The sequence below is a fragment of the Heteronotia binoei genome, unplaced genomic scaffold (assembly GCF_032191835.1).
Source record: "Heteronotia binoei isolate CCM8104 ecotype False Entrance Well unplaced genomic scaffold, APGP_CSIRO_Hbin_v1 ptg001569l, whole genome shotgun sequence".
Lineage (NCBI taxonomy): Eukaryota > Metazoa > Chordata > Lepidosauria > Squamata > Gekkonidae > Heteronotia > Heteronotia binoei.
The window spans coordinates 45306-73129 of record NW_026800318.1 but is presented as its reverse complement, the minus strand read 5'-3'; the positions used below and the strand labels follow the sequence as shown (position 1 = coordinate 73129).

The following is a 27824-nucleotide window of genomic DNA, read 5'->3' as shown; positions in this document are numbered from 1 at the left end:
ATGGGGGGCTCCTTCTCTCCCTGGCAGGGCCCGGTGGCGCTGCCCCCATGTCCGGCTCCCTGAGCAAGAGGATCGACTTGGCCAACGACAACAGCCGCCTGGGCATGAGCCTGGCCCTGGCTGCGCCCGCGGGAGAGGGCCTGCCCCACAAGGGGCACTGCGGCTACGCCTCCTCGGAGCTCCACAGCGTCCTGGGCCTCCCGCCCCCTGCCGAGGAGCCCACCAACACCAAGTGGGTGAAGGACGGGCAGAACCAGCTGCGCCAGGCGGCCGAGAGGGGCCGCGACCAGAACCGCAATGAACTGAGCCTCCCCCCCAGCAAGGAGCTGGACTCCCTCCTCATCCCCCTGTCCCGCGAGGAAGACGGCGGAGATGGAGAAGACGAGGAGGAGGAAGAGGAAGACGAGGAGGAGGAGGAAGACGAGGAGGAAGACGAGGAGGAGGAGGAGGACTCCACTCCAGTTCAGAGCGAGCCGGTCACGGAGTCGGAACAGAGCTCGGAGCGGCTGCTGCCCCGGGGGGAGCAGGGTCGCAGCGCTAGCCTCCTCTTTGGGATGCGCAGCAGCGTGGCCAGCGACGAGGATGCCAGCTGGACCACGCTCAGCCAGGGCAGCCCCACCGGCAGCTCCCCTGACGAAGCCGGTAGGCACCCCGGGCCGGGGCGAGGAGGAGGGAGGTCAAGAGGCAGTCCCTTTCTTGGGGCGGGCGGGGCAGCCGCCCAGAGTCCCCACTGGGCCGGGGGCTCTGGTGCCATCAAGCGGGGGGGGGCCTGTCTGGCCTCTTGTGCCCCAGCCGTGACCCTCCAGGCCAGCGCTCCCGGCTCCTGCGGCCCCCCTGCTTCCTGCTCTGAGGAGGCCCCTCCCTCTTCCCCTTAGGGGTCCCCCCTCCCTCCTGGCCTTTTCCTGCAGGCAGAGCTCTTCCTGACCTCACTGGACCCCCCCCAGCTCCCCCACGCTAGAGAAGACCGATGGCCTCCTCTGTGAAGGACCATCCAGTCTCCTGGCCGGCCAGGCAGGACTCCTTGACTGGGGCTCTGTGCTCTGGGACTTGAGTTTGACCGGCAGGGAAGAAGTGTGGCAGGAGGGGGAAGGAGTGGCCAGCACCCTGGGCAGTAGTGACCGCCAGGCCATTGTGGAATGGGCAGCCTTGGGGAAGGGAAAAGCCGCACGTAGTCTGACGGATCGGTTGGACTGCAGGAAAGCAGATTTTGACAAACTTACCAAGTTATGCTGGGTGGAATCCCATGGCCAGAAACACTTAAGGAGCAGGGAGTTCAAGAGGGGTGGGAGTTTCTTAAAAGCAAAATACTGGAGGCAGAATCACAAGCAATTCCCATGAGAAGGAGAAATGGGAGGAGCCTAAAGAAACCAAGGTGGCTCCCCATAAACGGCTCTCTAAAGACTGGAGAAATAACAAGACTCCTTTAGGAAATGGAAGGAGGGCCTTCGAACCAAGGAGGAATATAAACACATCCCCAATGCTTGTTGAGGAAGAGTTAGGAAAGCTAAAGCTCACTATGAGCTTCGGCTAGCCAAAGAAGCTAAAAACAGCAAAAAAGGGATCTTTTCTTATGTTCAGAGTAAGAAAAACAGCAAGGACATAGTAGGCCTCTTGCGGGGACAGGAAAGTGGAATTGCAGCAGGTGATGAAGAGAGGCCAGAACTACTGAATTCCTCCTTTTCTTCAGACTTCTCTTCTGAGGGAAAAGGTGCTCAGCATGGCAGAAACAGAACACAGGACGAGGGAAGAGAGTTGCAGCCTAGAATCAGTATGGGAGTCATACATAAGGACCTAGTTTCTTTAAATGAAACCAAGTCCTTAGGGTTGGATGAACTGCATCCAAGGGTACTGAAAGAACTTGCGGACAATTTCGGAGTCTCTGTCCATTATTTTTGAGAATTCTTGGAGATCAGATGAGGTGCCGGAAGACTGGGGCAGGCAAATGTTGTCCCCATCTTCAAGAAAGGGGAAAAGGAGGATTTGGGTTACTAACCCATCAGCTTGACATCTCTGGAAAAGTTAGAGCAAATCATCAGACATTCAGTCCTGGAACATTTAGAAAGGACAGTTATGATCACTAAGACCCAGCACGGGTTTCTGAAGAACAACTCATGTCAGATTAACCTGATCTCCTTTTTTTGTGAAAGTTACTGCCTTCCTGGCAGGACTTGGCCCTAGACTGTCTGGCACCCTGGGCAAGGCTAACTTCTCGCACTCCCCACCCCCCCACACTGATAACATCACCAAGTCACATGGGGGGGTGCCCAATTCAGTGCGCCCAGAAGGCCAATGCCGTAGACCAGGGGTGTCGAACTCATTTCTGACATAAATGAGACCTTGTTGGGCCGGGCCGTGTTGGACCGAGCCATGTGTGTACCTATTTAAGATTAGGTAGCAGAGATACAGATTTTATAAAGAATACAAATACAAACACAAATATATATATATTTAAAACTTAAAACGTTAGCACGTTTATTTTGATTTCAGTAAGGCTTTTGATAAGGTTCCACATACTATCCTTGTTGACAAGTTAGTAAAATGTGGTTTGGATCCTGTTACCATTAGGTGGATCTGTAACTGGTTGACAGATCACACATCAAAGAGTGCTTGTGAATGGTTCCTCATCCCCTTGGAGAGGAGGGACAAGTGGAGTGCCTCAAGGATCTGTCGGACCTGTTTAAAACTTAAAACGTTAGCATTCATTGGTCTTAAAGATGCTTTCTTTGTATTTCTCATATGGGATCCAGGGAACTGGGCAAAGGAAGCTCTGACTTTCTCCTTCCTTCCCCAGGGGACTGGGGGGGGGGAGCCTCAGCCAATAGAAGGAAGAGAGGCTTTGCTCAGTAGCTCCACTGTGCAATTCAGAGAGCCTGGGAAAGCAATCTATTCCTCCCCCTTCCCCCCCCAAGGGAGGAGCCTCAGCCAATGGAAAAAATAGAGGTTTTGCTCTAACTCCTGTGCAATTGAGCAAGCCTTGCAAAGCAAACTGTGATGCAGAAGGAAGCAACAGAGAGGGAGAAGGAAGCAGATGACAGCCAGTTGCTCAGGGGGGCTGATAGGAGCTCTCTGGGGGCCTGATTCGGCCCCCGAACTGCATGTTTGACACCCCTGCCCTAGACGATCGCCTAGTTTGGCCCTGCTTGCTGTAGACATCGTTTATTTTGATTTCAGGGAGGCTTTTGAGAAGGTTCCACATACTGTCCTTGTTGACAAGTTAGTAAAATGTGGTTTGGATCCTGTTACCATTAGGTGGATCTGTAACTGGTTGACAGATCGCACCCAAAGAGGGCTTGTGAATGGTTCCTCATCCCCTTGGAGAGGAGGGACAAGTGGAGTGCCTCAAGGATCTGTCCTGGGACATGTTTTGTTCAACATCTTTATAAATGATTTGGATGAAGGAATAGAGGGAATGCTTATTAAATTTGCTGATGATACTAAATTGGGAGGGACCACAAATACAGCAGAAGACAGAAACAGGATACAGGATGACCTTGACAGGCTGGAAAACTGGGCTAAAACCAATAAAATGAATTTTAACAGGGATAAAAGTTCTGCAATAAGGTAGGAAAAATCCAATGCTTCATTATAGGACAGGGGAGACTTGGCAGTAGAATGTGCGAAAAGGATCTAGGGGTTTTAGTGGACCATAAACTCAATGAGTCAGCAGTGTGATGTGGCAGCTAAAAAGGCAAATGCACTTTTGGGCTGTATTAAAAGAAGTATAGTGTCTGGATCACGTGAAGTGATTACTCTGCTCTGCTTAGACCTCATCTGGAGTCTTGTGTTCAGTTTTGGGCTCCACAATCTAAGAAGGATCTAGACAAGCTGGAAGGGGTCCAGAGGAGGGCGATGAAGATGGTGAGGGGTCTGGAGACCAAGTCCTACGAAGAAAGGTTGAAGGAGCTGGGGATGTTTAGCCTGGAGAGGAGGTGGCTGAGAGGTGATAGGATCACCATCTTCAAGGACTTGAAGGGCTGTCCTAGAGAGGATGGTGTGGAATTGTTTTCTGTGGCCCCGGAAGGTAGGACCAGAAGCAATGGGTTGAAATTAAATCAAAAGAGTTTTCGGCTCAACATTAGGAAGAACTTCCTGACCTTTAGAGCGGTTCCTCAGTGGAACGGGCTTCCTCCTCGGGAGGTGGTGGGCTCTCCTTCCTTGGAGGTTTGTAAGCAGAGTCTCAATGGCCATCTGACAGCAATGAAGATCCTGTGGATTAGACGGATCATGAGAAGGCGGGCAGGAAGGGTTGCACCATGCTTAGTTCTTGTAGCCCTTTCTTACATGCCCAGGGAAATACTGATTGACGCTTTGGGGTCAGGCAGTAATTTTTCTATATGCCGATTTGGCCAGAGATCCTGGAGGAGGTTTTGTTTTGTTTTGTTGTTATCTCCTGGGCTTGGAGCAGGGGCCACTGGGTGTGCGTACTGGGGCGGAGGTACTTGTGAGTTTCCTGCCTTGTGCAGGGGGTTGGACTAGATGAACCTGGAGGCCCCTTCCAACTTTAGGATTCTGTGACCCAACCCCACTCCCGCTCCCTTCAGCTGTGGTGGGGGAGAACTGTCAGGAGCTGATGTCCCAGGAGTCACAGGGGCATTATTTGGATCATAGGGGGGGGGCAAAGGGCCTCCGAGGGGAATCTGCTTTTGCTCGACAAGCAGCCCCCACCCCATTCATGAACCCCTGGCAAGCCCGCTCTCCTCCCCTGCCCAGTCCTAGGGGAGCCATGGGTGCCCACAGGCCGCTCCAGCCCTGGGGGTTGATTCTTCTCCAGGCGGAGGAGGCTCTTGGGGGGGGCAGTCTGTTGGGGCAGAAGGGCCCCAGGCTGGGTGAGCAGGGTTTGGGTGGAGGAGCAGGAGGCTTTGGTCCTGGAGGCTGAGACTCCCAATTTAGGAGGGCAGCCTCCCCCCACCCCGGATTGCTGAGAGGGCAGCCTCTGAGGACCTGTGCCCCCCTTGCCCCAAATCTGGGGGGTGCTTCTTTCTCTAGGGTGGGAAGGGAGGCATCCAGCTGTCTGGGGAGGCAAGGACTCTTCCTTGGCTATTCTCCTGTTCCACTCGTGCCCAGGGGGCAGCTGTGGGCAGCTGTGGGCAGCTGGGGGCAGCTGTGAGGCGGGCACGAGTGTGGGCATGTGAGTGGGGTGGAAAATGGGGTGGGCATGTGTGTCTGGGCTCACTCTGCCCAGAAGGGACTCCTCTTGCTGTGCCCTGCAGCCTGCTTTAGAAGGGGTTTTTTTAGGAGGGGAGACAGAATGGACTGCTGATGTGGAGATTTGAGAGTTGCTGGTGGGGGAAAGAGACTCTTGTTTTGCTGCTCCTGCCCCCCTCCCCCCTCCGTCGCTCTGGTGTTGGAAGTTGCCTGGCTGCATTTCCCCAGGCTCCAGCTGCTGCAGCGGCTTCCACGCACCTGGTCCCCGGCCTCCATGGAGGAAGACCTGCAGGGTGGGGCCAGGAGGGGGGGAGGCACCCCTCCTCCCAGCTGGGAAAAACAGAAGCCCCCCCCACCCCCCTCCTCTGTCCCTCGCTGGGGCCTCCAGATGTGCACCAGGGGCTGCCTCTTCTGCTTTCTCAGCGGCTTTAAATATTTGCGGTCCAAAAAAGATCACCTTGCAAGTCCAAAAGGATGGATTTAATGAAGGAAAGTGGGGGGTGGGGATCGGAGTCTTGGGGTCCAGGCTGAACCAGTGCAGGGGGGGGGGCTCACCCGAGAGCTCCAAATGAGACCCACATTTTTTGGGGTGGGGTGGGGTAGAATGTCTTGGTTCCTGTGAGAACTGCGTGAGGCAGAGAACCCAACCCCTGGCTTTCCCTTTGGGCTGCCTCCCCACAGAGGCAGGGAGCTGGAGGGGGCAGGGGAGGGAAGCCCCATTTGCCCTGCCCCTGAGCCGGTGTGTCTTCCCTCCACAGACTCCTTCTGGCTGTGCAACTCGCTGGACACGGACTCCGGCCTCCCGGCAGGATGGATGCGGGTTCAGGATACGTCTGGCACCTACTACTGGCACATCCCAACTGGCACCACCCAGTGGGAGCCCCCCCTGGGGAGCGGGAGCAGCGACTCTTCGGGAAACACCCCCTCCAGGGAAACGCAGGTGAGGGGGGCATCCCTCACTGCAAGGGGGCTTGGCCTGCAAATGGGGGAGAATGATGGGAGGGCGGAGTTGCCTCTTCCCTTCGTCTCCCTCCTCTTCACCTGCAGCATCTCCTGAGCTGGCTCTCCTCTCTGTGGGAAGGTGGAGGCTGGGGCTGTGCTCTGAAGGCCCCAGAGGCTGGGCTTGAGCAGGCTTCCCCCCCTTCTCTGCCTGGTGGCTCTGCGGGGTGTGTGTGTGAATAAACGAATGGTGGTGGGAAGTGCTGCTATGCTGCAGCTGACTGTTGGGTTTTCCAGGCACGAGATGAACGGAGGGTGTTTGCCCTGGCCTCCCTCCACAGGGCCAGATCAACAATTAGGCCAAGGACGAACTGGCCTGTGGGGCCCCATGCCTTTAGGGGCCCCGGGCCGGCTCCCCTCCATTTCCCACCTGTTTGCAGCCCTCCCCGCCTGCACACGCAGCCAGCCACTGAGCCGCTCTCTGCCCCACTTGCCTGGTGCGGCTGCTGCTGGTGTCGTTGCCAAGTTTGCCTCTCTCTGCCCCACAGCTTTGTCAGAGGGGCTTTGGAGGAGGGGCCTGCAGGCTGCAGCGGGGGCCCTGGGTGGCAAAGCAGGCGCTCAGCCTCTGAGAGAGTTTGCAAGAGGCCCCGAGATGTTGACTGCCTGGAGGCCTCCACAGGGCTTCATCAGGCACTGTCCCTCCCATCCCTCCTATCCAGCACTAGCCAGGGCTGCCCCAGCTTCACTTCCAAGAAGGGGCTATCTAGCTCTGGGCAACCAGACAAGAGCAGTCCCCAAAGTATCCAAATCAAAAGGTAAAAGCTTAGTCCAGACTGTGGCCTTGCAGCACTTAGGGAAGGGGCTGGTCTGCTGGTGCAAAAGACTTTTTTTTGGGGGGGTGTCTGAGTCCCAGGGGAGGCGGGTGGCCCCATTGGGATGGGGGAGATGACGTCTGGAAGCCCTGGGGGCTCGGCCGTGGATTGGGGCCATCCCATGGCTCTCCTGCCCTGGCTGTCCAGTTGCTGTCCAGCTCTTTCCTAAGAACTCTCAGCTTACTAAGGACACTTTAGCTCGGGGTCTACAGCTTCTGGTCTGGGGACCAGTGCCGGTCTGTGGCCTGTTAGCAATCGGGCCGTGAGTTATATAATTATTTCATTATATATTACAATGTAGTAACAACAACAACAATAATAATAAGATGACGACATTGAATTTATATCCTGCCCTCCACTTCGAATTTCAGAGTCTCAGAGCAGCTCGCAATCTCCTTTATCTTCCTCTCCCACAACAGACACCCTGGGAGGTGGGTGGGGCTGAGAGGGCTCTCACAGAAGCTGCCCTTTCAAGGACAACTCTGCAGGAGCTATGGCTGACCCAAGGCCATTCCAGCAGGTGCAAGTGCAGGAGTGGGGAATCAAACCCGGTTCTCCCAGATAACAGAGCTCTGGCTGACCCAAGGCCATTCCAGCAGCTGCAAGTGGAGGAGGGGGGAATCAATCCCGGTTCTCCCAGATAAGAGAGCTCTGGCTGACCCAAGGCCATTCCAGCAGCTGCAAGTGGAGGAGTGGGGAATCAAACCCAGTTCTCCCAGATAAGAGAGCTCTGGCTGACCCAAGGCCATTCCAGCAGCTGCAAGTGGAGGAGTGGGGAATCAAACCCGGTTCTCCCAGATAAGAGTCCACACACTTAACCACCACACCAAATGAGTAGAAATAAAGTGCACAATTGTATCATCCTGAATCCACCCCCCTCCCGGTCCGTGGGAAAATTGCCTTCTGCAAAGCCGGTCCCTGTTTCCAAGAAGGTGGGGGACTGCTGCTTTAGCTGATCACCTCCAACTTGTCATGTGACTGAAACCTCCACATTCAGGGCTGATTCTTCAGCTGAGACGGCCAGTTCTGCTTGAGGGGGGCACCGAAGCAGCTGCAAGCCACCTCCTGCAAGCCACCTCCTGGGCAAGCCGCCTCCTGGGCCCACCTGCCTTCCAGCTGGCTCCCCGAAGGGGTGGGCGTGCCTTGCTTGGCCCGGCAAGGTGCCCAAACCCGCCTCATCAATAATGGGTGCCTTTCTGTATGTGAACGGAAGTGTCAGGCGGAATGGAAGGAGACGAGGACAACCTTTGTCATTCCTTTCGTTACACACGCGCGCACACACACACACACACCCATGTTCTGGGCAGGCACGTCAGAGTGTGGCTTGCATTCTCTCCCCGCCGCTGACTGATGGATTGACCATGGGAGATTAGGGTAAATGGGGTGCCATTTAGCACACAAGGGAGATATTCAGATAAATATCCCAGAGAAATAGATTGTACTAAACACAGCCAGAAAAGTCAGCCAGAAGAGGCTGATCGAATGACAGGCCTGCCCCCTCAAGCATCCTGTAACCTCCCTGAACTTCCATGGCCAGTAGTTGGTCTGCCCAAAAGCAGACTGTCCTTCGGCCAAAAAGGAATCTCTCTCCTCCGAGGGCTCCGGTGGGGAATGGAAGCGAAGGGGTCATTCTGACAGGCCGCCCAAGATCCTGCAGGGGGCACTCTTGAGCCCAGGAAGGATTTAGGGCCGAGGCGTCAAACTCCCTTGTTCTGAGGGCTGAGGTGACATAAATGTCCCTTTGCTGAGCCGGGCCACTTGTGCCATGGAATACCAAATACCAGAGACACCAACTCTTAAAGGGACACAGGCAAACCCCATTAACTATAATATTGTCGACTCGAAAGACATACATGCTTAAAATGTTAACGCTCTTGCAGGATTCCCTTCAAGCGCCTCCCGGATGGCTTCCCTCCCTCCCTCTGCCCGTTTCTCCTTCAGGTGGGGGCAGGGAGCACAGCCCCTGGCGAGAAGGGGAAGCAGTTGCTCATGGGACGGATCAGGGGCCAGTTCTGGCCCACGGGCCATCCGATTGACCTCCCCTGTTTTAGGGTTTCTGTCACAGCCTCTGCTTGAGACCCCGGAGAGGCCCTGCCGCCACTCTGAGTGGACAAGACAGACCAGGATGGACCCGGGGGAGGGGGCTGAGTCAGTCTCAGGCAGCCTCACGCGTGTTCAGCAAGACACCACGCATGCCCCTCGTCTCATGCACACAGCCAGCTTGGAGTGGTAGTTAAGTGCGCAGACTCATATCTGGGAGAATCGGTTTCATTCCCCACTCCTCCACTTGTAGTTGCTGGAATGGCCTTGGGTCAACCATAGCTCTCGTAGGAGTTGTCCTTGAAAGGGCAGCTGCTGTGAGAGCTCTCTCAGCCTCACATACCTCACAGGGCGTCTGCTGTAGGGGAGAAAGGAAAAGGAGATTGTAGGCCGCTCTGAGCCTCTGTCCTTGAAAGGGCAGCTGCTGTGAGAGCCCTCTCAGCCCCACCCACCTCACAGGGAGTCTGTTGTGGGGGAGGAAGGGAAAGGAGATTGGAGGCCGCTCTGAGCCTCTGTCCTTGAAAGGGCAGCTTCTGGGAGAGCTCTCTCAGCTTCACCCACCTCACAGGATATCTGTTGTGTGTGTGTGTGTGTGGGGGGGGAAGGTAAAGGAGATTGTGAGTCGCTCTGAGACTCTGTCCTTGAAAGGGCAGCTGCTGTGAGAGCTCTCTCAGCCCCACCCACCTCACGGGGTGTCTATTGTGGGGGAGGAAGGGAAAGGAGATTGTGAGCCGTTTGGAGACTCTGAGGTTCAGAGTGGTGGGCGGGGTATGAATCTACCGGAAGGGGGGTGAGGCTTCTCTGGCTCAGGGGATGTTTGAACTGGGGCCTTGCTCTCAGCTTCTGGTTTTACTTCTGCACTGCGGCACCTCCCAGCTTGGGGGGGTGGGGGGCATGAGAACCCAGAATGTCCATGTTGTCAATGTCTAAAAGAGCTCCTCGCCCATGGGGGGGGGAGATGGGCTGTCCCCACAAACTCCCCTTCATCCTCATGTGCACAGGAAGGAGAGCTGAAGACCTGGGTGGGCGGTGGGGGGATGTAGGTCTTCTTGCCTCTTGCTGTGGTCGCACCTGACCCGCTCCTTTCCTCTGCACCCTCCCCAGCTTACCTGGATGGATTTTGGGCAGGAGGACTCCCATTGCTGGAAGGTGAGTTGCTGACTCAGGAGGGGGGTTCAGGGGAGCACGCCAGCCTCTGCTCACCCCCCCCCTTCTCTTGCCCCCAGGATGCCCCGTCAGAAGAGCTGGTCCCCGAGCCCCAGCGGGAGCAGAGCCAGTCCTCGCTCAGCCTGGGATCTCCCAGCACCAGGTGTGTGGCGGGCCCAGCGTGGCCCCCCTGTGCGTGTCTCCCCTCCAGGCAGCAGGGCACAGCCATCCCTTCAGACAAAGTGGGGGGTGGGGGTGGGGAGGGAGGTTTGGGGCCTGTAAAGGGAGGGGGCGTTGGCTCCGCATGACAAATGCCCCTCCCCCCGGTCCCCTGCTTCCTGCCACCACGTTTGGGGTGTTCAAGATGCAGAGGCTCTTGGGGGGGCCAAAGTGGAGGGGGATGTTCTGGGGGGGGGCAGCTGGACAAGGCAGCTGTGTCTCCTAGGAGGGGCTCGTGGGAAGGAGGAGACAGCCAGGCTGGGCGGTTTCCTGGAATGGGGGGGGCCACACACCCTACCTGGAGGGATGGAGGTTAGATCCAGCAGCAGCCCCCCCCCCAATAGCTCAGTCAGCTGCATTTGGAGCTATTCTCTCTCCTTCCCGGAGTTATTTCGGGGGGGGGGGCTTCTCAAGAAAAGCATGCGTGTGGCCAGGAGTCCCATAAGTGTGTGTGGGGAGGTGTGGGGGGTGCTCAGTGGTGGGGGGAGGGCTCTCTCTATGTGGCCTGGGGCAGTTCTGGTGCCAATGAATCTCTCTCTGCCTTTCATGCCCCCCCAGCTCTTCCCTGGGAGAGGACGGAGATGTGGCTGCCCTCCCCCTCGGCCTCAGACAAGGCTCCAAGGTAGGAGGGGCGACGTGGCTGGTGTGGCCACGGGGCTGGGGAGCAAAGACCCAGAAGTGATTCTGGCCCCAGGCAGGAAGGAAGGCCTGGCACCATCTGGCTGTGGGAGCCCCCTCCCTCCCCCCTTCACCCCCAGGCCTGCTCGGCTTCACCCTGCTGCAGTCTTGTCTCCTGCTGCAGGGGAGCAAGCAGCCGCTGCACCAGCCCCATGAGGGGAGCAGGACACAAAGTTCTCTCTTGCCTCCTGGATGGGGGGCCCCGAGGCATGGCGCTGATGGGTGGCCTGACAGTGGGGATGGGGGCCAGGGGCCTCCTTACACCCATTCTGGACTGCAAGGCACAGACTCCTCAGGGCCAGCAGACAGAAGGAGGCACAGCTGAGCAAAGTCAAAGAGTAGGAAAGAGGGTGGCTGGCAAGTTCACTGGGGGGGAGGCTGACTGCACAACACACACACACACACACACACACACACACGTGTCCTTTTCCAGACCCCCCTCCCACATGGCTTCTTTGGCCTTAGCCAATCCTGGCCCCTGGGCTGTGGCCCATCAGACACGGGCCCTCCAATCAGGAGGGGTTAACGCTTCAGAGAGCCAATCCTGGCCCCTGGGCTGTAGTCCATCAGAACATGGGCCCTCCAATCAGGAGGTGTTAATGCTTCAGAGAGCCAATCCTGGCCCCTGGGCTGTAGTCCATCAGAACACGGGCCCTCCAATCAGGAGGTGCTAATGCTTCAGAGAGCCAATCCTGGCCCCTGGGTCATGGCCCATCAGAACACGGGCCCTCCAATCAGGAGGGGTTAATGCTTCAGAGAGCCAATCCTGGCCCCTGGGTCATGGCCCATCAGAACACGGGCCCTCCAATCAGGAGGTGTTAACGCTTCAGAGAGCCAATCCGGGCCCCTGGGCTGTGGTCCATCAGAACACGGGCCCTCCAATCAGGAGGTGTTAATGCTTCAGAGAGCCAATCCTGGCCCCTGGGCTGTGGTCCATCAGAACATGGGCCCTCCAATCAGGAGGGGTTAACGCTTCAGAGAGCCAATCCGGGCCCCTGGGCTGTGGTCCATCAGAACACGGGCCCTCCAATCAGGAGGTGTTAATGCTTCAGAGAGCCAATCCGGGCCCCTGGGCTGTGGTCCATCAGAACATGGGCCCTCCAATCAGGAGGGGTTAATGCTTCAGAGAGCCAATCCGGGCCCCTGGGCTGTGGTCCATCAGAACATGGGCCCTCCAATCAGGAGGTGTTAATGCTTCAGAGAGCCAATCCGGGCCCCTGGGCTGTGGTCCATCAGAACATGGGCCCTCCAATCAGGAGGGGTTAATGCTTCAGAGAGCCAATCCGGGCCCCTGGGCTGTGGTCCATCAGAACATGGGCCCTCCAATCAGGAGGTGTTATGCTTCAGAGAGCCAATCCGGGCCCCTCGGCTGTGGTTCATCAGAACACAGGCCCTCCAATCAGGAGGGGTTAACGCTTCAGAGAGCCAATCCTGGCCCCTGGGCTGTGGTCCATCAGAACATGGGCCCTCCAGTCAGGAGGGGTTAACGCTTCAGAGAGCCAATCCGGGCCCCTGGGCTGTGGTCCATCAGAACATGGGCCCTCCAATCAGGAGGGGTTAACGCTTCAGAGAGCCAATCCTGGCCCCTGGGCTGTGGTCCATCAGAACATGGGCCCTCCAATCAGGAGGGGTTAACGCTTCAGAGAGCCAATCCGGGCCCCTGGGCTGTGGTCCATCAGAACACGGGCCCTCCAATCAGGAGGTGTTATGCTTCAGAGAGCCAATCCGGGCCCCTGGGCTGTGGTCCATCAGAACATGGGCCCTCCAATCAGGAGGGGTTAACGCTTCAGAGAGCCAATCCGGGCCCCTGGGCTGTGGTCCATCAGAACACGGGCCCTCCAATCAGGAGGTGTTATGCTTCAGAGAGCCAATCCGGGCCCCTGGGCTGTGGTCCATCAGAACACGGGCCCTCCAATCAGGAGGTGTTATGCTTCAGAGAGCCAATCCAGGCCCCTGGGCTGTGGTCCATTAGAACACGGGCCCTCCAATCAAAAGGGGTTAACGCTTCAGAGAGCCAATCCTGGCCCCTGGGCTGTGGTCCATCAGAACACAGGCCCTCCAATCAGGAGGGGTTAACGCTTCAGAGAGCCAATCCAGGCCCCTGGGCTGTGGTCCATCAGAACATGGGCCCTCCAATCAGGAGGTGTTATGCTTCAGAGAGCCAATCCTGGCCCCTGGGCTGTGGTCCATCAGAACACAGGCCCTCCAATCAGGAGGGGTTAACGCTTCAGAGAGCCAATCCTGGCCCCTGGGCTGTGGTCCATCAGAACACAGGCCCTCCAATCAGGAGGGGTTAATGCTTCAGAGAGCCAATCCGGGCCCCTGGGCTGTGGTCCATCAGAACATGGGCCCTCCAATCAGGAGGGGTTAACCATTCAGAGAGCCAATCCTGGCCCCTGGGCTGTGGTCCATCAGAACATGGGCCCTCCAATCAGGAGGGGTTAACGCTTCAGAGAGCCAATCCGGGCCCCTGGGCTGTGGTCCATCAGAACATGGGCCCTCCAATCAGGAGGGGTTAACGCTTCAGAGAGCCAATCCTGGCCCCTGGGCTGTGGTCCATCAGAACATGGGCCCTCCAATCAGGAGGGGTTAACGCTTCAGAGAGCCAATCCGGGCCCCTGGGCTGTGGTCCATCAGAACACGGGCCCTCCAATCAGGAGGGGTTAACGCTTCAGAGAGCCAATCCTGGCCCCTGGGCTGTGGTCCATCAGAACACGGGCCCTCCAATCAGGAGGTGTTAATGCTTCAGAGAGCCAATCCGGGCCCCTGGGCTGTGGTCCATCAGAACATGGGCCCTCCAATCAGGAGGGGTTAACGCTTCAGAGAGCCAATCCGGGCCCCTGGGCTGTGGTCCATCAGAACATGGGCCCTCCAATCAGGAGGTGTTATGCTTCAGAGAGCCAATCCTGGCCCCTGGGCTGTGGTCCATCAGAACACAGGCCCTCCAATCAGGAGGGGTTAACGCTTCAGAGAGCCAATCCGGGCCCCTGGGCTGTGGTCCATCAGAACACAGGCCCTCCAATCAGGAGGGGTTAACGCTTCAGAGAGCCAATCCTGGCCCCTGGGCTGTGGTCCATCAGAACATGGGCCCTCCTATCAGGAGGTGTTATGCTTCAGAGAGCCAATCCTGGCCCCTGGGCCGTGGCCCATCAGAACACGGGCCCTCCAATCAGGAGGTGTTATCACTTCAGAAAGCCAATCTGGGCCCCTGGGCTCCGCCCCCCCAACTCAGGCCGTCCACTCAGAAGGCATCAGGGCTTCAGAGAGAGGGCAGATCTTCCCTCTGGGCTTCTGCCTGGGGTGGGGGGCTCTTTCCCCTACTCTGAAGACAGATCCGGGTGGTCTGAAGCAGCAGAACAAGGCTGGAGTCCAGTCAGGCACTTTTACGGCCAACTGAGGCGAATTCTGGGTAGAAGCTTTCAAGTGCAGGCAGGAAAAAGCTTCTACCAGAAGTCAGCTTGGTTGGTCATAAAGGTGCCCCACTGGACTCCAACACCCCCTCCCCCCGCAATACTCTGCCAGTCTCTGGGACAGTGCCCCCCACATCCAGCCCCACGGCTGCCCCAGCCTAGCCAGGAGGTGCTCTCCCTTCCAGGAGCACAGGGGGGCTGGGTTGTGGGGGCCTCTCACCCTCTGCCTGATCCTCCCCACCTCCTGTTTGGTGTCGTGGTTAAGTGGGCGGATGCTTATCTGGGAGAACCGGGATTGATTCCCCACTCCTCCCCTTGTAGCTGCTGGAATGGCTGTGGGTCAGCCGTAGCTCTCGCAGGAGTTGTCCTTGAAAGGGCAGCTTCTGGGAGAGCTCTCTCAGCCCCAGCCACCTCACAGGGTGTCTGTTGTGCGGGAGGAAGGTAAAGGACATTGTAAGCCACTCTGAGTCTCTGTTCTTGAAAGGGCAGCTTCTGGGAGAGCTCTCTCAGCCCCAGCCACCTCACAGGGTGTCTGTTGTGCGGGAGGAAGGTAAAGGACATTGTAAGCCACTCTGAGTCTCTGTTCTTGAAAGGGCAGCTTCTTGGAGAGCCCTCTCAGCCCCACCCACCTCACAGGGTGTCTGTTGTGGGGAGGAAGGGAAAGGAGATTGTGAGCCACTCTAAGTCTGATTCATAGAGAAAAGCGGGGTATAAATCTGCAGTCGTCTTCCTGTTCTCCCTTTGAGAAGAGTTCAGGCCCAGAAAGCATCCCGGCTGGGAGGGAGGGAGAGAGCAGAGCCAGACCCGGGGGGGGCCTGTGCTGCAGTCTTGGCAGAGGGGTCAGTTCTCTGCTTGCCTCACGCCTGTCTGTTCTGCCCCCCCACCCCCTCCATTGTTCCTGCCAGTGTTTCTCGGTCCGTTCTCTGGGCTGGGTGGAGATGTCTGAGGAGGAGCTGACCGTGGGGAGGAGCAGTGTGGCCGTCAACAACTGCATCCGGCAGCTCTCGGGGCAGAATCCGGATCTCACCAGCTACTGGGCAAAGGTGCGATGTGGGGCGGAGGGCGTGTGTGCAGGGGAGGTGGGCAGCGAAACACATCCTTTCTCCTGAGAGCCAGTTTGGTGTCGTGGTTAAGTGCGCGGACTCTTATCTGGAAGAACCGGGTTTGATTCCCCATTCTTCCACTTGAGCTGCGGCTATGGCCTTGGGTCAGCCATAGTTCTGGCAGAGGTTGTCCTTGAAAGGGCAGCTGCTGTGAGAGCCCTCTCAGCCCCACCCACCTCACAGGGTTTGATTCCCCACTCCTCCACTTGCACCTGCTGGAATGGCCTTGGGTTAGCCAGAGCTCTCGCAGGAGTTGTCCTTGAAAGGGTAGCTGCTGTGAGAGCCCTCTCAGTCCCACATACCTCACAGAGTGTCTGTTGTGGGGGGAGAAGATACAGGAGATTGTAAGTTGCTCTGAGACTCTGATTCAGAGAGAAGGGCAGGGTATAAATTTGCAGTCTTCTTCATCTTCTCAGAGCTGTTCTGCTCAAAACCCGTTTCTGTCAGAGCTCTCTCAACTCCAACTCCCTCCCAGGGTGTCGTGGGGAGAGGAAATGAAAGGTGATTGGGAGCCATTCAAAGGCTCCTTCGGGAGGTGAAGGACGGGGGGTGGGGGTGTATAAATCCCATCTCTTCTTCTTTCTTCCCATGCAAAGTCCTTCCCAGGGCCGGGGAAGCCATCTTGTCTCCGTTTCTGCAGAGGCCTGTCCAGGGCTGGATTGCCCTCGGGGCCTGGGGTGTCGGGGTGGCTTCTGCTGGGGAGGCTCCTCTCTCACCCCCCCCCCCCGCCCCCATTCTCCCTCCAGGGCAAGGCGATGCTGTTGGTCCTCGAGAAGGAGACCCTGAAGCTGCTGGAGCCGGAGGGGCAGACGGTGCTGCACACGCAGGACATCTGCGACATTCGCGTCTGGGGCGTGGGGAGGGACAGCGGGAGGTAGGTGGGGGGTCCTGTGGGCATGAGTGGGGGGTGGACTTCGTCACTGGCATCTTCTTGGCGTGAGAGAGGTCTTCGTCCTGCCTTGTGCTAAAAGTCTGCCCCACGAGCAGCTACACCGCCTGGGGGCATCTGGTCTCCCTGGTCAGCCCTCCCCCCCCCCCCGAAGGAGGTCTGGCTTTTCCCTTTTGGAAGATAACCCCTCCCTCTCATAATACTCAATACATGAGACTACATCATGCATGACGTCTCTGTGAAGCCAGGCGTGACGGTGGAGGGAGGCCAGACTTGTACAAACTCACCTGGTGCTTGTCTGTGTCTCCATGCCAGAATTTTATACATGCAGAAATTCTCCCCATTAAAACAGCATCCCATAATTTCCTTGGTACACAGTCTGAGTCCAGGGGGCACCTTTAAGGCCCACAACGTCTAATTCTGGAGAGAAGCCTTGGGGTGCGCGGAGTCCTCTTCAGATCCAGAATTAAACTCTGGGGGCCTTAAAGGTGCCCTCCGGACTCTGACTCTGTCCAGCTGCTTCAGACCAACATAGCTGACCACCTGGATCATCCTTTCATAGAATCATAGAGGTGGAAGGGACCTCCAATGCAGGAACTTCACAAATACCTCCCCCCCCCCCACACATACATCCCCAGCGACCAGGCCCGTAGCTACGGGGGGAGGGGGGGTGGCTGCTCCACTCAAACCCTCCTCCCACCTGTATGGCCCCTCCTTTCCCCATTGCGCTTGCAGCCCCCAATCTTCCCACCGCCCTGCTTTTTAAAGTGTATGACTCATTTTGGGCCCCAGGGCCCCTCCACCTGACATTTTATTCCGTGGGCCCCCCTACCTATTCTGGCTACAGGCCTGCCAGTGACCCCTTCAGGCTCCGTGCCCAGAAGATGGCCAAACCCTCCAGGATCCCTGGCCAAACTGGCCTGGGGAAAGATGGCATTTCCCTGGGTGTGTGAGGAAGGGCCACGAGAACTGAGCCCTGCTGCAGTCCTTCCTGCCTCATTCACAGGCTCCGCCTTGCTGTCAGGTGGCCCTGCAGCCTCTGTGGAAAGACCTCCAAGGAAGGAGAGCCCCCCACCTCCCAGGGAGGAAGCCTCTTCCGCTGAGGAGCCGCTCTGCCAAGAAGCTCTTCCCAATATTTAGCAGGAAACTCTTTCCTTAGGCGTCTCTCAGTATCCGGTGCTGAACCAATTCCCAATTAACCACGCTGCATTAACTGGGATCCCTCTGGGCAAACGGCAGTAGGCTCTTGTGGGATTTCTAGGTGCAGAATTCCTCTCACTGGCTCACACCTTCTTCCCAAAAAGCTCTGATAATTGGGCACTGCCACCAGTGGTGAGGGGAGGAGTCTGCATGTCTTCCACGTCCCCAGCGTATATTGAATGGGGGAGATGTTCTTTTCCTTAACCTGTCTGGGGTTCAGATCCCCCCAGTCCATGAGTCTGAGGAAACTTCCCCCTGATCTCTCCATTTACGGAGAGCCTGTGTTTTGCGGTGTCCCTCTCTAGGTCCCAGGAAGAGCCCTGCTGGGTCAGGCCAGCAATAGCCCACCCAGCCCAGCAGCCAGTGGCCAGCCAATGGCCCCAAAGGGCCAGGAGACCGGACACCCATGCCCAGGCCTTCCCCTCCTGCAGCCCCAGAGCCCTGGACATGGGGGAGCCACTGGCAGGCCTCTCCCTCCTCCGAGGACCCCGTGGGGACTGGGGCAGATGGTGCTGGGGGGGGCCTATGGGCTTCTTAGAACGGGCAACCCTGGCTGGAGAGGATTGGGGGGGCGCTGCCTCAGGTCTCTTGCTAACCTTCTGCTGTGTCTTTCTCTCTCTCTCTCTTCTACCCCCCCCCCTTTGCTTTGCTTTGCTTTGGGACTCAGGGAGAGGTAGGTCTCTGGGGGCTTGCAACTTCTGATCCTCCCTTTCGACTCGCCAGCAGCGCCCCCTCTTCTCCCCCCCCCTTGTGAATTGGCATCTGAGGTTTGCCAGCCTCTGCCCTCGGCTGGTGAGGAAGGGGGCATCCTTGAGTAGGTGGGTGGGAGGCCTCGCCTGCTAGACGGTCATTCGGTTGACCCCCTCACCCTTGTCCTACCCTGGACGGTGGGAGTGGCGGGCACAGGGTCTCCCCTGGCTGCCCTCTCTGTTTCTGAAGGCCCCGTGGCGCTCTCCCTCCCTCTCTCGGCTCAGGGACTTTGCGTACGTGGCCCGTGACCAGCTGGCCCAGCTGCTGAAGTGCCACGTCTTCCAGTGCGAGACCCCTGCCAAGAGCATTGCCACGGGGCTCCACGAGATCTGCTCCAAGGTAAAGTCTGGTCCCCGGCCCTGGGGGCACCAAGCCTGCCGGAGGGGCTGTCAGAGGCCGGGGGGAGGGTAGGCAGCCTGTACCCCACAAAGGGCTGCCTGAGGGGGAGCCAGGAGCCCAGCTGCTCTGCTGGCCGAGAGAGAAGGGAGCTGGTTTCCACTCCTCCTGGCTGGAGGTGGAGATGGAGATGGAAAGCAGCACTTAATGGAGGCGTAGCCTTGATTGGCAGAAGCTGCTGCTGCTCTGAGTGCCTTGGCTGCCCTGGGGCCTGGGCAGGGGAGAGAGCAGCCCCGGGGTCCCTTGTGGATCTTCTGGCCAGCCCGGACTGCCTTCCTGGAGGGGGCCGCTTCTTACGCAGGCAGCGGGGGGGGGGGGGGGTGGATTGGGAATCAGTTGCACTCTCCGCCGGGGACCAGCTCCGTGTCTGTCTTGTCCTGGGGTCCAGGGATTGGAAGATGCCTTATTGATGGTCTCCACCTTTTGCGGGTTTGATCGAGTCATGAGCCGCGGCAGATTTGTGTTTCCAAACTAACCATCCTCTCTGTTGCTTCCCCGAGATCATGAGTGAGCGCCGCAGTGGCCGGGCCCCACCCAATGGGCTGTCGCTGGATCACTCCAAGTTGGTGGAGATCCCTTTTCAAGGTGGGGAGAGGTTGGCTGGAGAGGAGGGGGTGGGGGGAATTGTTGTGCAGCTGCAGGGGGCTGAGCTCTCCGTGCTGAGCAGGGCCTCCCTGAATGGGCCAAGAGCAGGGGATGGGGGGATGCAGTGGGCCAGTGGCTAGTCCCCCAGCAGCACACGAGGCAGCCAGCTGTCTCCATGGTAGCCAGAAGCTGGGCAGTGGGAGCACAGGCGTGGGGCAGGGCCTTAGAGTGGCACCTCAAGGAAGGGAAGCGGGGCCCTGGTCCTCACAGCAGGCACACTTCCACTTGCAGCTGCTGGAATGGCCTAGGGTCGGCCATAGCTATCGCAGGAGTTGTCTTTGAAAGAGCAGCTGCTGTCAGAGCTCTCTCAGCCCCACCCACCTCACAGGGCGTCTGTTGTGGGGGAGGAAGATATAGGAGATTGTGAGCCGCTCTGAGTCTCCAATTCAGAGAGAAGGGTGGGGTATAAATCTGCAGTCTTCAGTCTTCTTCTTCAATTCCTGCAAAGGCTAGGGGGTGGCAGCGGTGGGACGAAGACAGGGAAAGAAAAGGCCCTTTGGAGGCTGGGAAAGCCAGGTGGGGGGCACATGCCCTGTGGTGGAGACCCATGGACAGCAGCCACTGGTGCCCTGGGACCTCAGAGGGCCGGACAGAAGGGGGCCTGCTGGTCCAAGTGGGGCTGCCCCCTCATGATGTGGCCATTGCCTGCAGTGGGAAGTCTGGGGGCTGTTAACGGTGGCAGCTCTCCCCGCCTCATAAATCTCCCAGGGGAGGCTGTGCCATGGGGTGAGCCTCACAGTAGCTTGGGGTGGAGGGGTGGGTGGCTGTGTGAGACTCCCCCCCCTCCATTGATCTGGTGCCAGGGGAGGGGAGGGGGGGGCTGAGCATGCCAGGGGCAGAGGGGTGGTGGTGGTGGTGGTTCTGCTCCAGCTTGTGGCAGCCTCTCTTTCCTTTCCTCAGTGGAGTTCCCAGCCCCCAAAAGTGAGCTGGTGCAGAAGTTCCAGGTCTCCTATCTGGGCAGCGTCCCTGTGGCCAAACCTGTGGGTAAGGTGGGCAGAGCGGGCGGAAGGGGTGCCGGGGTTGGGAAGGGAGACCAGGGCGGGGCAGAGCAGAAGGTGGGGGCAGCATCGTCCGAGGGCCGGTAGGGTTGGAAGGAGCACCCTCCCCACCGTGTCCCTCGGCTCTCCAGGAATGGACGTCATCAACGCTGCCCTTGAGAAGGCTCTGGCCGCTGACTGCAGAGATGAGTGGACACCCAGCCAGGTCAACGTGGCGCCCGCCACCCTCACCCTTCTGCACCAGCAGGTGAGAGTGGCCCGCCCTAGTGCTGGGAGGGGCATCTCTCCCCCCCACTGGCCTGGGAGGAGCGACAAGGGCCTGTTGTCCCCGTGACCCTTCCCCCACACTGGTGGGCAGGAGAAGCATCTCTGCCCCCTGCCCCCAAGCGTAGACTGCTCCCTGGGTTGACCACCAAGGCCCACTCCCACATCCAGCATCTCCAGGGCCTGCCAGTGTTCAGGAAGCGGAAGGAGGAGGCCCTTCTCTCCCAGGGCTCAGAGATGCCCCCTCCTCCTCCGCCAGACTCCTCCCCCAGGATGGGAGGGTGGGGCTGACGGAGGCTATGTCGATTTCATGGTCCAGAGCTGGAGGAGGCACTGCTGCTCCCCCCCTTCCCGACAGACAGTCCCTCTCTCTGGCAGGATCCCCACACCGGAGAATCTGACCCCCCAACCTCCCCCCCCCCTTCAGCTTCCTTTGCTGGGCGATCCCAGCACCCTCCGGGCTTCTCTCCCCTGGGCTTTGGGGCAGTGAATTGGGGGGGGGGGGAGAAGTGAAGAAAAGCCCCTCCCAGTGGTTCTGCTCAGTGAGCTGGGCTCCCAGGCCAGAAAGGGAGGAGTCGGACCGCTGAGGAGAGGCAACTGGAGGCCTCGGGCCCTTGCTGGCAAAGACCCACGGGTGTCCCCCAAGAAGACGTGGGCCTGGCCTTAACCTGCTGCTGGGGGGCTAGCTGGGGTGGGGTGTCCCTCCGCCTGCCCCTTCTGATTCCCCTCCCCTCCCACCTCGCTTCCTACAGACAGAGGCCGTGCTGTGCGAGTGCCGAGTGCGATTCCTCTCCTTCATGGGCATCGGGAAAGACATCCGGTCCTTTGCGTTCATCATGGCTGCTTCCCCCAGCAACTTCCTCTGCCACATGGTGTGGTGTGAGCCCAACGCAGCTGGTCTGAGCGAGGCCGTCCAGGCAGCCTGCATGGTGAGTCCCCCCCCTACGCCCCGGGGCCGTGCCCAAGGGGGGCAGAGACCTTCCCTGCCTCTAAAGAGCCATGGGCTCCCGGCTGCCTAGCACGGCAGCAGTTTGCAGGCACGAAGGCTGGAGACTCAGACTAGCACCTGGTAGACCTGGGTTCGAATTCCCCACTCTCAGCCATCATTTGTTTGATGTCCTACCTCAGAGGGTGGTTGTGAGGATAAAGGGGAGGAGAATTACCTGAGCTGTTTCGGTGAGGAAAGCCAGGTACAAAGGATGTAAACTGGTGCCAAAGCATGAAGAGCCCCCCTGCTCTGCGCCCTCTAAGAGGCAGGGGGGGGGTAGAAGGGCTCAGATGGAGGCAGGCAAGGAAGAGCTATAAGGAGGCTGGAGCTGAGCAGAAGGCCTCTTTGTGCTGTCCTCTTCAGCCGGCTGTGAAGCACACGGGGGGAGGGGGGGCAGAACAACCCATCTTCAAGGCGAGGCTAGGGGGGTCTGAACGTGCTGAGACTGAGAGGGGAAAAGATCTCGGGGTCATAGTGGACAACTCAGTGAAAGTGTCACCCCAGGGTGCTGCAGCGGGGAAAAAGCCAAATTCTATGTTAGGGATTATTAGGAAAGGGATTAAGAATAGATCTGCCACTATTGTCATGCCCCTGTAGAGATCCCTGGTGCGGCTTCCTTTGGAATCCTGAGTGCAGTTCTGGTCACCATATCTCAGAGCACAAGAGAAGCCATGCTGGACCAGGCCAGTGGCCCCCCCAGTCCAGCACTCTGTGTCACATAAGAGCATAAGAGAAGCCCTGCTGGATCAGGCCAGTGGCCCCTCCAGTCCAGCACTCTGTGTCACATAAGAGCATAAGAGAAGCCCTGCTGGATCAGGCCAGTGGCCCCTCCAGTCCAACACTCTGTGTCACATAAGAACATAAGAGAAGCCCTGTTGGATCAGGCCAGTGGCCCCCCCAGTCCAGCACTCTGTGTCACATAAGAGCATAAGAGAAGCCCTGTTGGATCAGGCCAGTGGCCCCTCCAGTCCAACACTCTGTGTCACATAAGAACATAAGAGAAGCCCTGTTGGATCAGGCCAGTGGCCCCCCCAGTCCAGCACTCTGTGTCACATAAGAGCATAAGAGAAGCCCTGTTGGATCAGGCCAGTGGCCCCTCCAGTCCAACACTCTGTGTCACATAAGAACATAAGAGAAGCCCTGTTGGATCAGGCCAGTGGCCCCTCCAGTCCAACACTCTGTGTCACATAAGAACATAAGAGAAGCCCTGTTGGATCAGGCCAGTGGCCCCTCCAGTCCAACACTCTGTGTCACATAAGAACATAAGAGAAGCCCTGTTGGATCAGGCCAGTGGCCCCTCCAGTCCAACATTCTGTGTCACATAAGAACATAAGAGAAGCCCTGTTGGATCAGGCCAGTGGCCCTTCCAGTCCAACACTCTGTGTCACATAAGAGCATAAGAGAAGCCCTGTTGGATCAAGCCAATGGCCCATCCAGTCCAACACTCTGTGTCACATAAGAACATAAGAGAAGCCCTGTTGGATCAGGCCAGTGGCCCCTCCAGTCCAACACTCTGTGTCACATAAGAACATAAGAGAAGCCCTGTTGGATCAGGCCAGTGGCCCCTCCAGTCCAACACTCTGTGTCACATAAGAACATAAGAGAAGCCCTGTTGGATCAGGCCAATGGCCCCTCCAGTCCAACACTCTGTGTCACATAAGAACATAAGAGAAGCCCTGTTGGATCAGGCCAGTGGCCCCTCCAGTCCAACACTCTGTGTCACATAAGAACATAAGAGAAGCCCTGTTGGACCAGGCCAGTGGCCCCCCCCAGTCCAACACTCTATGTCACACAGTGGCCAAAAAAACCAGGTGTCCAGCAGTGGGGCCAGGACACTAGAAGCCCTCACCCTGTTGCCCCCCAAGCACCAAGAATACAGAGCATCACTGCCCAAGACATAAGAACATAAGAGAAGCCATGTTGGAACAGGCCAATGGCCCATCCAGTCCAACACTCTGTGTCACATAAGAACATAAGAGAAGCCCTGTTGGATCAGGCCAGTGGTCCATCCAGTCCAACACTCTGTGTCACATAAGAACATAAGAGAAGCCCTGTTGGATCATGCCAATGGTCCCTCCAGTCCAACACTCTGTGTCACATAAGAGAAGCCCTGTTGGATAAGGCCAATGGCCCCTCCGGTCCAACACTCTGTGTCACATAAGAACATAAGAGAAGCCATGTTTGAACAGGCCAATGGCCCATTCAGTCCAACCCTCTGTGTCACACAGTAGGGAAAAAAACAACAGGTGCCATCAGGAGGTCCAGTAGTGGGGCCAGGACACTAGAAGCCCTCCCACTGTGCCCCCCCCAGCACCAAGAATATAGATAATCATTGCCCCAGATAGAGAGTTCCAACAATATGCTGTGACTAATAGCCATTGATGTTAGCTCCAGATGTTTATCCAATCCCCTCTTGGAGCTGGCTATGCTTGTAGCTGCCACCACCTCCTGTGGCAGTGAATTCCACATGTTAATCACCCTTTGGGTGAAAAAGGACTTCCTTTTAACCTGTCTGCTCAGCAATTTCATCGAATGCCCACAAGTTTTTGTATTGTGAGAAAGGGAGAAAAGTACTTCTTTCTCTACTTTCTCCACCCCAGCCATAATCTTGTAAACCTCTCTCATGTCACCCCGCAGGCGACATTTCTCCAAGCTAAAGAGCCCCAAGCGTTTCAACCTTTCTTCATAGGGAAAGTGTTCCAAACCTTTAATCATTCCAGTTGCCCTTTTCTGCACTTTCTCCAATGCTATAATATCCTTTTTGAGGTGCGGTGACCAGAACTGCACAGAGTACTCATTGATGCAGCAGCCCACAACTTTAATGCCAGTAGCTTATGAAATAGAACTTCTGCTCACAAGACTCCACCGTTTAGAGAGTATTGTTTATAAAAGGTTTTCTTCCTTTCCCAAAATGGTAGAATTGTGGGAGTATCCAGTGAATTTCATGAGCAGTAGGTTCAGGAGGGACAAAAGGAAATACTACTTTACAGAGTGAATCCATCGTCTGAGGATGTCGTGAATAAAGAGCTGTAAAAGCAGATTAGAAGATTCATGGAGGATTATCAAGAGCTACAAGGCATGGCAATCGAGGAGGCTTCAGATTCAAAAGCATTTCTCCACTGAATCCCAGCACCAGGAGGCAACCTCAGGGGAAGGCCTTGCCCTCTCTGCCCTGTTGTTGCCCCTCCAGAGGAACTGGCTGGCCTCTGTGTGAGGCAGGAGGCTGGACAAGATGGACCCTCCCTGGTCTGATCCAGCAGGTCTCCTCTGATGTTCTTCTTCAGGGAAGGCCTCAGCCTCTCTGCCCTGTTGTTGGCCCTCCAGAGAAACTGGCTGGTCATTGTGTGAGGCAGGACTAGATGGACCCTCACTGGTCTGACCCAGCAGGTCTCCTCTGATGTTCTTCTTCAGGGAAGGCCTCAGCCTCTCTGCCCTGTTGTTGCCCCTCCAGAGGAACTGGTTGGCCCTTGTGGGACAGGAGGCTGGAATAGATGGACCCTCCCTGGTCTGACACAGCAAGGCTCTTCTGAGGTTCTTCTCAGGGGAAGGCCTGGGCCTCTCTGCCCTGTTGGCCCTCCAGAGGAACTGGCTGGCCCCTGGGTGAGACAGGAGGCTGGACTAGATGGACCCTCCCTCGTCTGACCCAGAAGGGCTCTTCTGAGGTTCTTCTCAGGGGAAGGTTTCAGCCTCTCTGCCCTGTCGCTGGCCCTCCAGAGGAACTGGCTGGCCACTGTGTGAGACGGGAGGCTGGACTAGATGGACCCTCCCTGGTCTGATCCAGCAGGGCTCTTCTGAGGTTCTTCTCAGGGGAAGGTCTCAGCCTCTCTGCCCTGTTGTTGCCCCTCCAGAGGAACTGGTTGGCCTCTGTGTGAGGCAGGAGGCTGGACTAGATGGACCCTCCCTGGTCTGATCCAGCAGGGCTCTTCTGAGGTTCTTCTCAGGGGAAGGCCTCAGCCTCTCTGCCCTGTTGTTGCCCCTCCAGAGGATCTGGTTGGCCCCTGTGTGAAACAGGAGGCTGGGCTAGATGGACCCTCACTGGTCTGACCCAGCAGGTCTCCTCTGATGTTCTTCTTCAGGGAAGGCCTCAGCCTCTCTGCCCTGTTGTTGGCCCTCCAGAGAAACTGGCTGGTCATTGTGTGAGGCAGGACTAGATGGACCCTCACTGGTCTGACCCAGCAGGTCTCCTCTGATGTTCTTCTTCAGGGAAGGCCTCAGCCTCTCTGCCCTGTTGTTGCCCCTCCAGAGGAACTGGTTGGCCCTTGTGGGACAGGAGGCTGGAATAGATGGACCCTCCCTGGTCTGACACAGCAAGGCTCTTCTGATGTTCTTCTCAGGGGAAGGCCTTGCCCTCTCTGCCCTGTTGTTGGCCCTCCAGAGAAACTGGCTGGTCATTGTGTGAGGCAGGAGGCTGGACTAGATGGACCCTCCCTGGTCTGACCCAGCAGGGCTCTTCTGAGGTTCTTCTCAGGGGAAGGCCTCGGCCTCTCTGCCCTGTTGTTGGCCCTCCAGAGGAACTGGTTGGCCACTGGGTGAGACAGGAGGCTGGACTAGATGGACCCTCACTGGCCTGATCCAGCAGGTCTCCTCTGATGTTCTTCTCATGGGATGGGATGGGCCTCTATGCTCTGTTGTTGTCCCACCAGAAGAACTGGTTGGCCCGTGTGGGGCAGGATGCTGGACTAGATGGACCCTCACTGTTTTGATCCAGCAGGGCTCTTTCTCCAGAGGAACAGGTCAACCACTTTGTGAGCACTGTAGAAAAAAAATGGGGGCTCCCTGAGTTTAAGCAAAACTATGATAGAAGAAACGCCAGGGTGAAACTATAAAGTTATATCAAAACAGTTATTGCAAGAAAATAATGGGATGATGAGAAAAACCCTGTGGTTTCTACTTCTAAGTAGCCTCTGCTTCTAAACAGTCTCTAATGAGAACTATCAGTGTGCACAAAAGGCCCTTTAACATCCCAAAGCCTCTGCCTCTGAACAGACCGCAATGAAATGCACAAGCGGGCACGCCGGCCCTTTTATAGAACCCCTTTTTCCAAACAGTCTGCAGGAGAATAAATCAGAGTGCACGCAGGCACTTCTTAAAGGCTAAAGTCTGCACATGATCCAAACCAAAACATTCGAAAACTGTCATGAATGCACATAGGCACTTTTTAATGGGTTCCACATGAAATGCACTCAACGTTTAAAAAGTGCCTGCGTGCGCTTTAGAAGCGCGCATGTGCATGCTTATATTTCTCATTACAGACTGTTTAGAAGCAAGGAGCAGTGTGGGCCATGAGACTGGACTAGATGGAGGGATCCAGCAGAGGTCTTATGATGTTTCCCCTCCTCTTCCAGCTCCGGTACCAGAAGTGCTTGGATGCGCGGCCGCAGACCACCAGCTCCTGCCTCCCGGCGCCCCCTGCTGACTCTGTGGCTCGGCGCGTGGGCTCCACAGTCCGGAAGGGCGTCCAGACCTTGCTGGGGACCCTCAAGCCCAAGCGCCAGGGGGCTCAGACGCCATGACCAGCCAGGGGTGGAGCCCCCCTCCATCGATGAGGCCAGCTCAGCTGGGGCAGCCTGGCAGCTCTCCCCACCCATCCCCTCCCTCCCCGTGGAAGTGTGTATTTATGAGGCGCGAGTGTGATTGCACAAGTGAGAAAAGGTCAGGCTCCCTCCTGCCCTGCCCCCTTCCCTGGCCACGCCGAGGGCATCTGTGCCCCCCCTCCCAGGGCGCCCGTCTGCCTCCTGCTGGGCCTGCCCCCCACCCGCCAGCGCCTGAGCGAATGTGAACAGAGTGACATGGGGGAGGCTGCCCATGTTTGGCCAAAAGCTGTCCTCTGCCCTGGGTATCAAACACAGGCTGGAGCCGCTGACTGGGGGGGTGGGCGGGCTGAGGGGGGGAGCGCTGCCATCTCTGCTATAACAAGAGATCTTGGTGTTGTACTCCAATCATGAATAAACTCGGTTCCCACCACTCGGCTCGCGGTCTGCCATGACGCCCCCCTCACTCCCCCCCCGTCCCTGGGCTGCAGCAGAGCTCCTCTCTCCTTTTTTGGGGGGGGGCATCAGTGGGTGGGGCTGTTGGCAGGAAAAAAGGTTTGTCATCTTGGAGCAGCAGAGGAGGCCCTGCGCTTTTCTCCTCCAGGTGGGAC

General features: G+C 57.5%; 1 protein-coding gene across 1 annotated transcript; it reads left to right on the top strand.

The window, feature by feature from the left end:
* Positions 1 to 24: 24 nt before the first annotated feature.
* On the top strand, positions 25 to 27214 carry APBB1 (amyloid beta precursor protein binding family B member 1). Its single transcript, XM_060230496.1, has 13 exons — positions 25 to 642; positions 5904 to 6085; positions 10101 to 10145; positions 10223 to 10305; positions 10920 to 10983; positions 15355 to 15492; positions 16299 to 16426; positions 18616 to 18730; positions 19288 to 19372; positions 20333 to 20416; positions 20562 to 20677; positions 21447 to 21623; positions 27028 to 27214. Exons 1-13 carry the CDS (start codon positions 48 to 50, stop codon positions 27193 to 27195), a joined length of 1980 nt encoding a protein of 659 aa, XP_060086479.1. The 5' UTR covers positions 25 to 47; the 3' UTR covers positions 27196 to 27214.
* Positions 27215 to 27824: the final 610 nt, after the last annotated feature.

What these genes read in the sequence shown, in the direction of transcription:
- APBB1 (XM_060230496.1), top strand. Translation starts at nt 48, where the DNA reads ATGTCCGGCTCCCTGAGCAAGAGGATCGACTTGGCCAACGACAACAGC. An exon ending in AGGACTCCCATTGCTGGAAG is followed by an intron (nt 10,146 to 10,222) that starts GTGAGTTGCTGA and finishes TCTTGCCCCCAG; the next exon opens with GATGCCCCGTCAGAAGAGCT. An exon ending in CCCTGTGGCCAAACCTGTGG is followed by an intron (nt 20,417 to 20,561) that starts GTAAGGTGGGCA and finishes TCGGCTCTCCAG; the next exon opens with GAATGGACGTCATCAACGCT.